Here is a 14,788-nt window from a genome sequence, read left to right on the forward strand (position 1 = left end):
TTCTTTTATTGTCTAATTTTGGTGGAACTGTAGCCTCAGTTTCCTGTTCTTACCTGACAGGAGTGGTACCTGGTGTGGTCTTCTGCTGCTCATTCAAGGCTGGACATGTTGTGCATGCAGACATCGTCTTGTGCATACATTCGTTGCAGTGAACAGTTATTTGAGTTATTGTTACTACCGCTCAGTTCAAAATAGTCTGGCCATTCTCCTCTGATCTCTGACATCATCAAGTCATTTTTTAAATTTATTTAACTATTTTCTATTTTTTTTATTATTCTCTATAAATCCTTCCATGTCACTTAATTCGGCATCTTTACTGATTTTGAGAGTTATTCTGATACCTCAGCATGTCAAACTGCCTAAGTGCACGGAGTTGCTGCCATTTGATATAGTCACATTAATTTGCAGTGTAAAAAAGGCAAGGGATGAGAAAGTAGTGCAGGAGAAAATGAAAACAAAGTTACAATTTTATGTTTTTATTTTTGCACGTGAAGCACATTTAGCAAGGATAAAAATACCTGGAATTAGATTTGACTGACAGACTGCTGCTGCTTTCTTCCTCCTTCACACATAAGTCAGATTTTTTTAAACTGCTTCATTCATTATAGAGTATCACTAAAGTGAGGCTATTGATATTCATAGGCTAATGAGAGGCATGCAACTCAGAGGCCATTACAGCGACTCAGAACAAAGTAAAGGTGAGCTCATTGAAGCTCGCCGTGGTTTTTCACTCTAACCTGCAATTCAGCCTAGTCTATTGCTCCCCTTTGGGAGAGGTTGTTAACTTTCCCCCAAATTTTGTGCTCACAGGCATGTTCACTCAATGTGTAAACTGAAGAAGCAGATATTTTTCAACCAGGAAGTTATGATGATGCAAGTCTTAAAAGCACCTCTTAATCTCATAAACATTTCCTGGAAATGGAGTTTCATTTTTTACTTTTACCAGATATAAAAGTTGTAACTGTGTAATATTTCTTTCTTTTTTGAAAATCATTTTTTATGTCAAAGTTCACACCATGTTGTTGTTTATTATGTCTTTAAATTGATGTTTGTGGTGCTCAACGAGGTCTAAAACTATATGTGCTGAATGCAGTTTTAAACACAACATTCAGTGTTAGGTGCTGCTGAGTATAATGCAGCAGAAAAGCTTTAAAAGCGTCATCACAACTCACATTGGCCTTCATTGAGAATTTCAAACTCGTACTTTGAGCATTTAAGCGCGGCCATAGAGCAAAGGTCCATGCTGCGAGTCCTCTGGAGCCGGGTCAGCTTTATGCAGAACGTGTGCTGTTTCACTCTGGGGCACTCCCGAGCAGCTCTGCACTCACATTTCTTAAACACTGCGGGACAGACGTGAGTTAACATTAGGTCAGTTATTTGTGCTTCATACTGTTAGGCTAAAGGTCTTGTGAGGTGAAACTCACCAGAGCAGATCTCCCACTCATAGCAAGTGTCAAGTTCACAAGGCTCCTGAACAGAGCTCTTAGAGGACATGTTGGCCCTAAACATGGCCCACTCCAATTTGTCCAAAGTGCCCGCGTCGCACGCAGCTTTGCTGACGAAGAACAGCGGGTCACCGTGGCAACGACCAGCTTGGAAGGAGCAGAGCGACATTGACACTGTGACGCCGAGGTCTATGTTCAGGATGCAGAGATTCTCCGGCTGTGAACTACACACACACACACACACACACACACACACACACACACACACACACACACACACACACACACACACACACACACACACACACACACAGGGCTGTCAATCACATTTCAAACATTCAAAGAGGATTGTTGTAAAAGTAAAAGTGCATACATTATATGGAAAAATCCATTCAAATGTGACCAGTTCATTCGTAAATACTTACAGGCAGCTCTCCCGTGGGACACAGACACAGCGAGAGTTTCGCAGTACCTGTCCTGGACCACACTGAACATCAGGAACAAATGGTTCCTCTACACACAGCACATACAGAAACAGCATAAACTAAGTATTGTCCACAGAAACTATGTCAGCAGGTTAATGGATATGATCATTTATAGCAGATTAAACTACTCAGAAGTAAAAACAAAAAAGATCAAGGTGTAAAAATTTTGATGTAAATATGCCAAATTTTTAACAAAACTGCTCATTTACACATGTGGTTCTCATTTGAAATCTGAGATAAAAAGTTTTGAGAACAGGTCCACAAAAATCCAAAATCTTTAAATTTAGCCAATTTGTTGTTCACGGTTCTCCTCTGGGAAACGACCAGATGTCCACCAGCGCTGCGGCGGTTTGTAGATAATTGCCTGGAATTACTTCAATGTTTTCAACGAGCCTCCATACATCGATAAATAAAGGATAGCTAAATAAAATTCACTTTGCCAAAAACTCATTACAACTTCTACCTTGTGTTTGGCATGTTCTTTCTGGCTCAAAATGTCTTGATATAATTCATGAGAGATATGTTTGACAATCAGATTTTGACAAATACTGAAAATCAGTTTTTGGCTCAATCTTCTGACCATTTGGGAATGTCCTGCCAAAGTTTCCAATCTATCTGACTGGGTGGCTTTGGAAAATGTAAAAACTGCAAAAGAGGTTTTTCACTGTGGGTGCACAAAACTGAGCAGCTGATCTTGAATGGAACCTCTGCCAAACTTCAAATCAGATACGATTTTTTTACTTTTAAAGGCCGCTTACTGGAACTTGTTTTGTTTTTTAATGAAATCTTGTCAAATAGCTAAAGCTTCAGAACTGTGTATGTCATTTTATTCATTAAAACCATCACCACCTGCTCTCACTGACCGGTGAGTATCTCCAACCAATCAGAGGTTTATCTAATGAATAATACACATGAATGAAAAGTGCAGGTCAGAAATCAGAATTTGACCAGTAGGGTCCCCGTTTTCTCCAGCAGTGTAGTGTACCATTAGTGCAGCGCAGTTCAGCAGGTATTGGGGGCTCCCAGGTGAGACTGTCACCACACTTGTAGAAACCTCGCGGCAGCGGCTGCAGTCCCGCCTCATTGCAGTTCAAACGCACCACTTCACCCACTCTGTACTCGTCTTTGCTGGGAGACAGACTTGTGTCATCAGGGATGTCAGGGGGAAGGCAAATCTTCCCTAAAGGTTACAGGATCACATAGACGTCAGGCGCAGCTAATCTTTGGTAAATGATAAATGGCCTGTATTTGTATAGCGCTGTACTAGTCCCTAATTACCCCAAAGCGCTTTACACATCCATTCACACACACATTCACACACACAATCCTTAAGCAGTTTGTCATTTTTTTGTGCGTTAAGGACTATTGTAGCAAACCACTAAGATAACTGTGGACTGGTTTAATGGGAAAACAGACTTACTGATGCATCTCCCACTTATTTGACTCCAGCTTCCATCAGGAAGGCAGTTGATGTACTGAAAACCGTCGAGATCAAACCCAGTGACACACTCAAACTCCTCGTCCTCACCAAAGGTATAATACTGCTTCGCTTTCTGTCACAAAATAATGTAATGCAGATATGAGCGTCTATATAAAGCACATGTCATAATCTGACGCATTTCAGCTTGTGTGTCTGGTTTTACGCGGAGGAAGCTGTTCTCAGGGCTCTTTGGCCGCAGACATCCCTGCACACCAGGTGGCAGCTCGTCCCTCCAGCCTATCGTGAAGTCGTCATCATTGTCACAGGTCTCCTGTCTGAACGAGAGACACAAATCAGATCGTCCAGTAATTCTGAATAGTCAAAATAAACAATCAGCTGTTGTACAGGAGCAGCAGTGTATCCTCATGTCCATGTGTCAGGGTAAAAGCAGCGAAGATATAAGGTTGACAGAACTTTTCCTTATACTGAAATATAAAATAAAAACAGTACTTTGTGAAGATGGAGATGTGACAGGCCTCCTCCTGTCTGTCTGGGCCACTGCAGGGCTGTCCTCCTTTGAGAGGGGCGGGGTTATTGCACCGCCTCGTCCGATGTCTCTTCATGGAGGCTCCACAGCTGCTCCACGACCCCCAGCAGCTCCACAAACCATCCACCGCCTCTGTGGATGTAGCAAAGCAGATAATGTTTCCAGTGTGAATGTTAGTAAAACCTGATTAGAATCTGTGTTTCATCTTAACTGTGTTTGCTTCAAGGTTTTGAGACTCGCTAGCAGTTCCTGAAGTATTATTCAAAGTTCAAAATAAGAAGTTGATCCTAAGAAAATGAGGGGCATATTAGAATAGATATTCTAGATTTAATCAAATAAAAAAAATGTGACTGACTAGCAGAACTCGGTCTACAAATAAAAACCAGAAACAACAAAAAATCCTCATTTTCAGCTCCGTCACTGATCAGGATCTTTTCATGTTGGACTGCCGGTCAAACAGTGCTTTTCTAGTCTCACTGACCTCTCGAAGCGCTTTAGCCTACAAGCTTCATTTCGCCATACATCAGGACAGAGCCAGACTGCAACGGACAATCAAGTCTGCAGATCTTCCCAAATTGTTTAAACTGCTGCCTTTAGGCAAACGCTACAGAGCACTGTTTATCAAGACCAGCCGCCACAGAGGCAGTTCCTTCCCCCAGGCTTTCACTTTAATGAACACTGTGAAATAACCCACTGTTATATCAATGCTATTTCACTAAGGACACTTTAAATTCAAAGTATTTCCACATCACACAGCAACAGTGTTTTTATAACTAGACCTGGTGAGCACCAGATATACCTGAAGTGTAATCAGGAGCCCGTATTTCACAGTTGGCTCCATAGGTGCCAGTCTGGCAAACGCACTTGCACTCTGTGCCGGACAGAACAGGCCTGGCGTTGTTGGGACAGGGAGCGCACTTGCAGGGATCAAACTCCTGCATGTACTGCTGCAGGGCCTTCCTCAGGTGCCTCCTCTTTGTGGAAGCGCAAGGAATTCCATGAACCAGATCTATGAGAGGAAGCAGCTGGACACGCCGACTCAGATGTAAGTGCAAGATTTTTTGTAGATGGTTATTTCTGTGATGCTTGAGGAAAGAATACTACAGTTAACCTTGTAATCGACGACAGCAGGGTTTTCGAGGACAGACTTTGCCCAGTTCTTGAAGGATATTTTATCCGGAGTGGCGCCCTGCCTCTCCCAGGCCAGAGCTGCTGCCTCTCTAGCTCGACCTCCTTTCACCATGGAGAAAGACCTCTCCGATGCCTGAACATATGAGCCTGGACAAAAGAAATGTGCAGGGAAAGAGTGAAGAAGATAACACGGTAGAAACGAAATCAATGCTCTCTATTGAGGCAGTGAGGCAGAAATATAGTATTATTGTTACCTTCATATTTCTGAGTCATCCGGTTGTTAGAGCATCGGTTTTCACGCCTGTGTTCTGTGTAGAGGATGATAGTCCAGGTGGTCTCTCGGCCCAGGCAGTCTATCGCGCTCTCCTCAGTTACACCTACAGAGAGAAAAAGAGCAAGAAATGCAGAAATGCAGGAAATCAAAACAAGCTGTTGTGTGTTTTATGTTGTAGACAACAACGTGTTGTTTCTGAGGAGTGAACAGGTCAAAGCGTATTTCTACCATTCCCCTATATGTTGAGAATATAAAGAAAAAGGTCAGGATGAAAGCGAGGTAAAACTGGAGGAATGGTTACTCAGCCTCGTTTAACCAGATGTACAAAAAAAAATTAGACTTGCTCGAAAATATTTGTGGTGTTCTCTGGCAAATGCCAGTCAAGAGGCACGGTGCTGGGCTGTGAGCACAGGAGCCACCGAAGGATGTTTCTGACAGACTGGTCAGAAAAATTCACAAATAACCACGTGGAAGTCATTGTGTCAAACTCTGGCTGTGTGACATGTCATGTCTCATTGTTGCTCCTCTAGTGCACTTGCTGTTAATTTCATTTGCACTGAAGCCGGTGAAATGCCCTCACAGTGCTTTATGCTTTCTAATTGGACAGACCTGATATCCCTGAAGCTTAACTGACTTTGTGTTGTACTGTGGTATTTGAGTGTTTCCTTCATTTTTTTTCTTTCCAGTTTTTAGTGTTTAATTAATTTTTCAGTTTACTGTATGTGCCCAGTGCTGCATTTTCCATTTTTTCCACCAGGCTGTGCTGTTGTACCTGAACTCTTGAGCTCCTCTCTGCTGTACTGGTACAGCAGATCATAGTGGCCTCCCAATGTCCCTGAGCTGTAGTAGTGTGTCCCGAAGCGCTGAAAGATTTCCCTGTAGAGTGCGTAGTTGTAGTCGAGAGGAAGGGCGTGGAGGAACTGTAAGAAGGGCTGTGACAGGACGAGGTCCCCCGGGTCCCGAATCTTGAATGTTGACACAGGAAGGACTTGGTTCACTCTGATAAACTTGGAGTCCTACAGAAGAACATCCAATAAATAAATAAGAAGATCATAAGGGGAAAAATACAGATAAAAAAGAAATATGTGTTCCTGCACACATGTTGACCTATTTATCTTTGTGGGGACTGTGTTTCAGATCCTACTAATGCGGTCATTTTTTATACAATGTAAACATCGTGTCTTTTCTTTTCTTTTCTTTCCTTTTCTTTTCTTTCTCCTTCTAACATTACATCTATGATTAGAAAATGAGGGAAAGCATAATGTGAATCTGGGTTTCTCAAAACTACATCATGTCAAACTTGTGAGTGCATCCCACAGTTTTCTGGACTCACCTTCTTCTTTGAAGCTTCAAAAGCTTCACTTTTAGAATCGGAGTGCGACTTAGACGATGCACTGAAGAAAAAGATCGGGAAGAAAAACAAGCCTTGAGATTGCGTGCTGCTGCCAGGCGTCGTTTGGGAGGTCTTCAAATCGATGGACTCGGCGTGCAGCGGCTGAGGCTCAGTGTTGAAGTCCTCTGGCTCTCCAACCTAAACAACCACAACTACATCTGTTACCTGGGACTTTTCAAACCCTGCCATATAAAACAGGCGGTGCACCGGTTCAACTCTTGGGTAACATAGCAGGGCGTTCAATGCACCATCCTTTCCATTTAAAACACATTTTGTTATGTTTTGTTGGGCTGAGCACAGCAGTGGTTTGATTGAATGTTTCACACAGTGTTTAAACAAAAAGTGCTTTTTAATAAGTACCAATAAAAAATACTGTACATCATTTCTAATGTCCACATGTAATAAAGAGGCGTTTCGTTATTTGTCTAGAATAATTTAGATTTTTATTTTAGAGATTAGCAGATGCCTTTTCGGGGAAATTTGCATTTTAGTTAGCACTCTGCACTTTAGGAAACCATTCGCACATCAAGAAACATACGTACACATTAGAGATCTTAAATATATACTTATAAATATATTTATTGAACATTTTAATGATTTGTGTGATTCTGCACTCGAGTGGCTACTTGGCGTACGGTGGACAGATACTGTAAGTTAAAGAGACAGTACTATTATTATGTAGTTTAGAAAAGTGTGGGTAATGCATTTGCGCAATTATTATGAATATAGATCTTAGTGTAAGTGGATTTGTGGTGTAGCGATCACGCGCCTGTTCTCTCTTTTGCCTTCTACAATGTGTTTGAGCAAATGTGTCCCCGGGGTTTGAACACTATTTAAAGGTTCTGGTAGAGCTCAAGTGGGAAGTTTGGTTGGAGAGTCGCTTGGGGGTTTTAGGTGTCATTTGGGATTTCTAGGGTTATTCGGTTTTAACACAAATGTACTTATTATGGATACTTTTGTTTGAAAGCTTTAATTATAAATGTGCACAAATGGTTGTGTGGCTTATCTGCCTTTTTGGAATGTGGAAAAACCCCTGAAGGTTTTGAGAAAAGTGTGGCTCATCAGCAGCACGTTATAAAGGGCTACCAATTACCTAGACAGGGCTGCTGGTATACATCACTAATGCTCCACAGAACTGCCGGGTTAAGCTTAGTAAAGTCAAGCTTTGATCAATAAAAATAAAAGAACAGGCTCCATTAACTCGTGTGTCTGCTGCAGTGATTGTAGCCTTGGTCGTTCGTCACATCATGACATTGTGCTGCACAAGCAGTTTATATAAACGTATGTCAAGCAGTGTTGTGTACAACTCAATGTGAGCTTCCTTAGGTGCTAACAAGTGTGGAAGTTGCTGGGAACACTTCAGCTTTTCCACTTTTTAAAGATTACATTGAAAATACTGTTAATGTCTTAAGGTGGCTGCTCGATGCACCTGGCAGTGCATGTGTTAGCTTGATCAGGCTGCTGCTGGTTTGCATTAAGTGCCAGTTGGGTAGGATTTGACTCTATTGCAACCACTTTAGTGACACGAGTAAAATGACTTTGTAAAGACTGTCACTGCTGATTATTTACCTGGAAGTGACAACAGCTCCATATGAATGCAAGACTCCAATACCAAGACCTACCTTGATCTTCAAAGTTTTAAAGTTGTAAGGAACTCGGTGGTAGAGTAATGTGCTTGGAGGCCTCTCAATGACGCAGGTTCCTCCCATGAACATGTTGTCCAGCACTGCTCCCCTCGGTTCCTGGGCGAGAACATCAAACCTTCACGAACACAAATCGGGGGAAAGTCAAATCTCATTCGCTTGTAAGAAAAAAGTCCATTTTAAAGTCTAAAAGTACATTCACAGGCTGATGTCATTATTGGCTTATATTGAAATTTCTGAATAAATAAACTGGAATAAAGTGTAATAAAAAGTACTGAAAGCATTTTCTGCATTTTTATGTCAGAGTTTTGTGTTTATAAATGTTTTTATGATATTCACTATTATCGTGAAGATTTAAACATTTAATTTTCAAGGATTTTTTTATCTGTGATATTTTTAAAATATTATGCTTCTATATTTATGCACAAACCAAAAATTTCAAGTCGTCAGATGCTTTGTTTTCCTATTTGAATTGCTTTCAAAGCTTGATATCAGCCTCAAACAAAACAAAACGGTGATTATCTGTTTACAAGTAGAAATATGACTGGACCACTGAGGAGGAGGAACATAATATATGAACACAGGAGGGAGGAATGCAAGAGGACTGACATGAGTCAGGATCTCAGCTGTGACCTTTTGACCTTTAGCTTACCCGTTCCCCACCAGGTCAGACCCTGGAGCCACTCTCTTCTCTACAGGACACACAACAGTGAACTCGCCACAGTCCCTCTCATCGGAGTTATCCCCGCAGTCGTTCTGTCTGTTGCACGTCAGTGTCGAGTTAATGCAGCGCCCTGCAGGAAGAATGTGAAGCTATTTCTTTTACTGTGAAGCAATTATGTAGATATCATTTATGTTAATATACCACTAACCGTTATCACACTTGAAGTTGTCCCTGCAGTTGACAGACTCTATCCTGCACTCTGTGGATGGATAGCATTGCCTCTCCTCTGTCAGCTCGGGGCTGCAGTCGGATCCACCGAACTGAGCCGGCCTCTCGACAGACCGGGTCCGAAACTGTGCCAGTGACATGAGAATGAGGCCGGTGATCATTCTGGTTATATTATATTAGATTTTAAGTTTCCTCCATTATAAACTAATTTGTTCCTCCAATCTCAAATCAGCACTTTATAAAAATATCACACTATTAAACAATATCAAGGTCTTAGTAAGGCATTGGCAAGTGCTCATTTCATCATTTATATAGCATTACTCCTCCTTAGTATGCCATTACAAATAGAGGTATATTTTTATGACAATGATCATGATTATTACAAGCAGTGATGTAGCAGCAGTGATAGCTCTACATACTGTAACAGTAACAGATGGATAAATATTATATTTGATATTATATGGAGTCACCCTTTAGCCAGTAACCAACTATTTGGTTACCTAAAGCCCTCAGTATGACCCAAATGCTGATCAAATCTATTTTATATATATTATGTTTATTATTTGGTAAAAATGTTCATCTATGTTACTCAATCTTATGTAGACCTAATATTTTCTTAGATGAAAGGCTTTTTCTTAAAGATAAAACCCTTTATTTGTATTTTTCAGAGCTTTCAAAAACACCGTCTTATTTTGGTCGTTCATTTTTTTTGTCCATTTAATCCAAGGACAATAATGTGGCCGTTTAGAAATGTGTGGAGAAAATGTAGAGTTAAGATGAGAGTCACTGTTTTACACCGTGACTGCGAGTTCCTTGCCTGTTTCTTGGCACAGGGCGAGCAGTCGGACCACGGCCCAAAATCAGTGAGCAGGCAGTTGATTGGACAGGCGTGCTGGTTGCAAGCTCTGCTGTCGTATTGCTGACATAACTGAAAGCAGCTGCTCTTCCAGAAATATTCATCATGCCGAAACTGCCTGTCAAAAAAGCATGAAATCCTTTTACATGCAGCATCTGCTGGCATCATGTGCATTTCTCTACAGCAGTTGAAAATGGGAGAGGAAAGGGATTCATTTTTGATTTACAGTGTTGCACAATTACTTTGGCTTTAACAGCAAACAAAAGAAAAAGCAAAACTTCTGAAAGAAATCCTAAAAAGGACACTTCTGCATGCCATTTTATCTGTTTTGATTAAATAGGCATTACATGTGCACTCTGTAGAGTGTCCCACCTGTTTGTGATATCTATGCTGCATCTCACCTGTGTTTCTTCTCAGCATCATACACTTTTCTCACCTATCGCTTGCGTCTATATTGGTTTCACCGTCTGTGCTCTGTGTGTGTCTCACCTCGCTCTGTTCTGTGTGCCATGGTTGCAGGTGCTGGAGCAGGCAGACCAGGAGCTCCAGGAGTATCGGTCGCAGAAACAGCCCAGACCGGTTGATAGGCAGCTGAGGAGCAGCAGCAGGGCCAAGCTGCTGGAGGGAGCCATCATGGGAACTGAAAGTGGTTTCACCTCCACTGAAGATGATGTAATTCCCAGCTCATTATTGAAAGTCCCCAATCTCCTTTTATTCATTCAGGTAAATATCATAAGTGGTGTTTTGCAATTGGACAAAATTCCTTTTTAATGCAAGCGAGAAGCTTTTTTTTTGTAGGAAAATGCATGCTTTATCATATTTAACACACAGTGGACACATTATATGAATATAACATAAGACTAAAGTAAGTGAAAACTATAAAGAAATAAAAGAACAAAGCAACCAGGTGTGAACTGGTGAATTGCAAGCTTTCAGCAAAATGTATTTTCCCTTTAAAAAAAAAAAAAAATGCATTTCTTTAAAAACATGAAAAAAAATCAAACTCACCAGTGATGTCCTGTTCAGCAAGTGTAATTCTGTACTTAACCTGTTTGGCTGAATGTTATCGTTAAGTGTAAGTGGAGTAAATGCTCTCTGCACTGCAGGCAGAGCTGAATGTGACTCTGAGGGTCCTGAAAGCAGGAATAATAATAATCATAAACCTCCCACTGTTATTTCTCTTGGAAACCTGCTTGATATTTGGACTTACTTTGACCAATCAGAGCCCAAAAACTTTAAACTACCAAAAAAAAAAAAAAAAACCCCACAACAATCAGTGCACATAAAGTCCTCCTTGTTACGGGAAGTAAAAAGCTCTGGAGTTTCCCAGCTGCTCAGACATAAACCAGATGTTCAGTGCTTGACACTCGACAGATATAGATAGCGAAGGGGGGAGTACGCTTATTGTCTTCCCACACTTTCTTTAGTTGTCCAAGTGTTTTCACAATCTGGCACCAAACATAGTTCTTGTGCAACACTATAAGAGAAACTAAAATGCAACAACAGAACTTTATACAGTGGGGCAAAAAAGTATTTAGTCAGCCACCGATTGTGCAAGTTCCCCCACTTAAAATGATGACAGAGGTCAGTAATTTGCACCAGAGGTACACTTCAACTGTGAGAGACAGAATGTGAAAAAAAAAATCCATGAATCCACATGGTAGGATTTGTAAAGAATTTATTCGTAAATCAGGGTGGAAAATAAGTATTTGGTCAATAACAAAAATACAACTCAATACTTTGTAACATAACCTTTGTTGGCAATAACAGAGGTCAAACGTTTACTATAGGTCTTTACCAGGTTTGCACACACAGTAGCTGCTATTTTGGCCCATTCCTCCATGCAGATCTTCTCGAGAGCAGTGATGTTTTGGGGCTGTCGCCGAGCATCACGGACTTTCAACTCCCGCCACAGATTTTCTATGGGGTTGAGGTCTGGAGACTGGCTAGGCCACTCCAGGACTTTCAAATGCTTCTTACGGAGCCACTCCTTTGTTGCCCGGGTGGTGTGTTTTGGATCATTGTCATGTTGGAAGACCCAGCCTCGTTTCATCTTCAAAGTTCTCACCGATGGAAGGAGGTTTTGGCTCAAAATCTCACGATACATGGCCCCATTCATTCTGTCCTTAACACGGATCAGTCGTCCTGTCCCCTTGGCAGAAAAACAGCCCCATAGCATGATGTTTCCACCCCCATGCTTCACAGTAGGTATAGTGTTCTTGGGATGCAACTCAGTATTCTTCTTCCTCCAAACACGACGAGTTGAGTTTATACCAAAAAGTTCTACTTTGGTTTCATCTGACCACATGACATTCTCCCAATCCTCTGCTGTATCATCCATGTGCTCTCTGGCAAACTTCAGACGGGCCTGGACATGCACTGGCTTCAGCAGCGGAACACGTCTGGCACTGCGGGATTTGATTCCCTGCCGTTGTAGTGTGTTACTGATGGTGACCTTTGTTACTTTGGTCCCAGCTCTCTGCAGGTCATTCACCAGGTCCCCCCGTGTGGTACTGGGATCTTTGCTCACCGTTCTCATGATCATTTTGACCCCACGGGATGAGATCTTGCGTGGAGCCCCAGATGGAGGGAGATTATCAGTGGTCTTGTATGTCTTCCATTTTCTGATGATTGCTCCCACAGTTGATTTTTTCACACCAAGCTGCTTGCCTATTGTAGATTCACTCTTCCCAGTCTGGTGCAGGTCTACAATACTTTTCCTGGTGTCCTTCGAAAGCTCTTTGGTCTTGGCCATGGCGGAGTTTGGAGTCTGACTGTTTGAGGCTGTGGACAGGTGTCTTTTATACAGATGATGAGTTCAAACAGGTGCCATTCATACAGGTAACGAGTGGGGGACAGAAAAGCTTCTTACAGAAGACGTTACAGGTCTGTGAGAGCCAGAGATTTTCCTTGTTTGAGGTGACCAAATACTTATTTTCCACCCTGATTTACGAATAAATTCTCTAAAAATCCTACCATGTGACAGAGGTCAGTAATGTGCACCAGAGGTACACTTCAACTGTGAGAGACAGAATGTGAAAAAAAAATCCATGAATTCACATGGTAGGATTTGTAAAGAATTTATTCGTAAATTAGGGTGGAAAATAAGTATTTGGTCACCTCAAACAAGGAAAATCTCTGGCTCTCACAGACCTGTAACGTCTTCTGTAAGAAGCTTTTCTGTCCCCCACTCGTTACCTGTATGAATGGCACCTGTTTGAACTCATCATCTGTATAAAAGACACCTGTCCACAGCCTCAAACAGTCAGACTCCAAACTCCGCCATGGCCAAGACCAAAGAGCTTTCGAAGGACACCAGGAAAAGTATTGTAGACCTGCACCAGACTGGGAAGAGTGAATCTACAATAGGCAAGCAGCTTGGTGTGAAAAAATCAACTGTGGGAGCAATCATCAGAAAATGGAAGACATACAAGACCACTGATAATCTCCCTCGATCTGGGGCTCCACGCAAGATCTCATCCCGTGGGGTCAAAATGATCATGAGAACGGTGAGCAAAGATCCCAGGACCACACGGGGGGACCTGGTGAATGACCTGCAGAGAGCTGGGACCAAAGTAACAAAGGTCACCATCAGTAACACACTACAACGGCAGGGAATCAAATCCCGCAGTGCCAGACGTGTTCCGCTGCTGAAGCCAGTGCATGTCCAGGCCCGTCTGAAGTTTGCCAGAGAGCACATGGATGATACAGCAGAGGATTGGGAGAATGTCATGTGGTCAGATGAAACCAAAGTAGAACTTTTTGGTGTAGACTCAACTCGTCGTGTTTGGAGGAAGAAGAATACTGAGTTGCATCCCAAGAACACTATACCTACTGTGAAGCATGGGGGTGGAAACATCATGCTATGGGGCTGTTTTTCTGCCAAGGGGACAGGACGACTGATCCGTGTTAAGGACAGAATGAATGGGGCCATGTATCGTGAGATTTTGAGCCAAAACCTCCTTCCATCGGTGAGAACTTTGAAGATGAAACGAGGCTGGGTCTTCCAACATGACAATGATCCAAAACACACCGCCCGGGCAACAAAGGAGTGGCTCCGTAAGAAGCATTTGAAAGTCCTGGAGTGGCCTAGCCAGTCTCCAGACCTCAACCCCATAGAAAATCTGTGGCGGGAGTTGAAAGTCCGTGATGCTCGGCGACAGCCCCAAAACATCACTGCTCTCGAGAAGATCTGCATGGAGGAATGGGCCAAAATAGCAGCTACTGTGTGTGCAAACCTGGTAAAGACCTATAGTAAACGTTTGACCTCTGTTATTGCCAACAAAGGTTATGTTACAAAGTATTGAGTTGTATTTTTGTTATTGACCAAATACTTATTTTCCACCCTGATTTACAAATAAATTCTTTACAAATCCTACCATGTGGATTCATGGATTTTTTTTTTTCACATTCTGTCTCTCACAGTTGAAGTGTACCTCTGGTGCAAATTACTGACCTCTGTCATCATTTTAAGTGGGGGAACTTGCACAATCGGTGGCTGACTAAATACTTTTTTGCCCCGCTGTACGTTGTTTTCAGCTGTATAATTGGAGAAGTTTAATTCATGGAGTTTGCATGTGCTCCTTTTGCCAATGTGGGTTTCTTCTGGGTACTTTGATTTTCTCCCACAGTCTAAAGACACCTATATTGGGTAGGTTCTCTCTCCTTCTCTTTGTTAGACCAAATGTCAGACCAGATGAAA

The 14,788-nt window shown here is 42.0% G+C and overlaps 1 protein-coding gene and 1 long non-coding RNA gene across 3 annotated transcripts in view; one reads left to right on the forward strand and one right to left on the reverse strand.

The window, feature by feature from the left end:
• Positions 1-460: 460 nt before the first annotated feature.
• Positions 461-14,788, reverse strand: part of c6.2 (complement component 6, duplicate 2) — a 29,879-nt gene continuing 15,551 nt past the window's right edge. Inside the window, exons 1-18 of one of the 2 annotated variants that reach the window (XM_026174461.2) lie at positions 11,095-11,370; positions 10,576-10,747; positions 10,048-10,204; positions 9,211-9,355; positions 8,991-9,132; positions 8,318-8,456; positions 6,636-6,833; positions 6,075-6,318; positions 5,283-5,405; positions 5,009-5,175; positions 4,697-4,922; positions 3,861-4,029; positions 3,574-3,685; positions 3,351-3,483; positions 2,916-3,110; positions 1,871-1,958; positions 1,425-1,669; positions 461-1,340 (exon numbers count right to left, since the gene is read on the reverse strand). In XM_026174461.2, the coding sequence (XP_026030246.2) occupies positions 1,162-1,340; positions 1,425-1,669; positions 1,871-1,958; positions 2,916-3,110; positions 3,351-3,483; positions 3,574-3,685; positions 3,861-4,029; positions 4,697-4,922; positions 5,009-5,175; positions 5,283-5,405; positions 6,075-6,318; positions 6,636-6,833; positions 8,318-8,456; positions 8,991-9,132; positions 9,211-9,355; positions 10,048-10,204; positions 10,576-10,721 (2,808 nt within the window). In that variant the 5' untranslated portion in view covers positions 10,722-10,747; positions 11,095-11,370 and the 3' untranslated portion in view covers positions 461-1,161. Of the gene's footprint in view, positions 1,341-1,424; positions 1,670-1,870; positions 1,959-2,915; positions 3,111-3,350; positions 3,484-3,573; positions 3,686-3,860; positions 4,030-4,696; positions 4,923-5,008; positions 5,176-5,282; positions 5,406-6,074; positions 6,319-6,635; positions 6,834-8,317; positions 8,457-8,990; positions 9,133-9,210; positions 9,356-10,047; positions 10,205-10,575; positions 10,748-11,094; positions 11,371-14,788 lie in introns of those variants that run through there. The other variant, XM_026174462.2, reaches the window with a different exon arrangement.
• LOC145430093 (uncharacterized) lies at positions 3,323-3,759 on the forward strand. Its single transcript, XR_013910504.1, has 2 exons — positions 3,323-3,463; positions 3,555-3,759. It is a non-coding gene; the product is annotated as an uncharacterized LOC145430093 (long non-coding RNA).

The sequence above is a fragment of the Astatotilapia calliptera genome, chromosome 7, assembly GCF_964374335.1.
Source record: "Astatotilapia calliptera chromosome 7, fAstCal68.1, whole genome shotgun sequence".
In the NCBI taxonomy this organism is placed as follows: Eukaryota; Metazoa; Chordata; class Actinopteri; order Cichliformes; family Cichlidae; genus Astatotilapia; species Astatotilapia calliptera.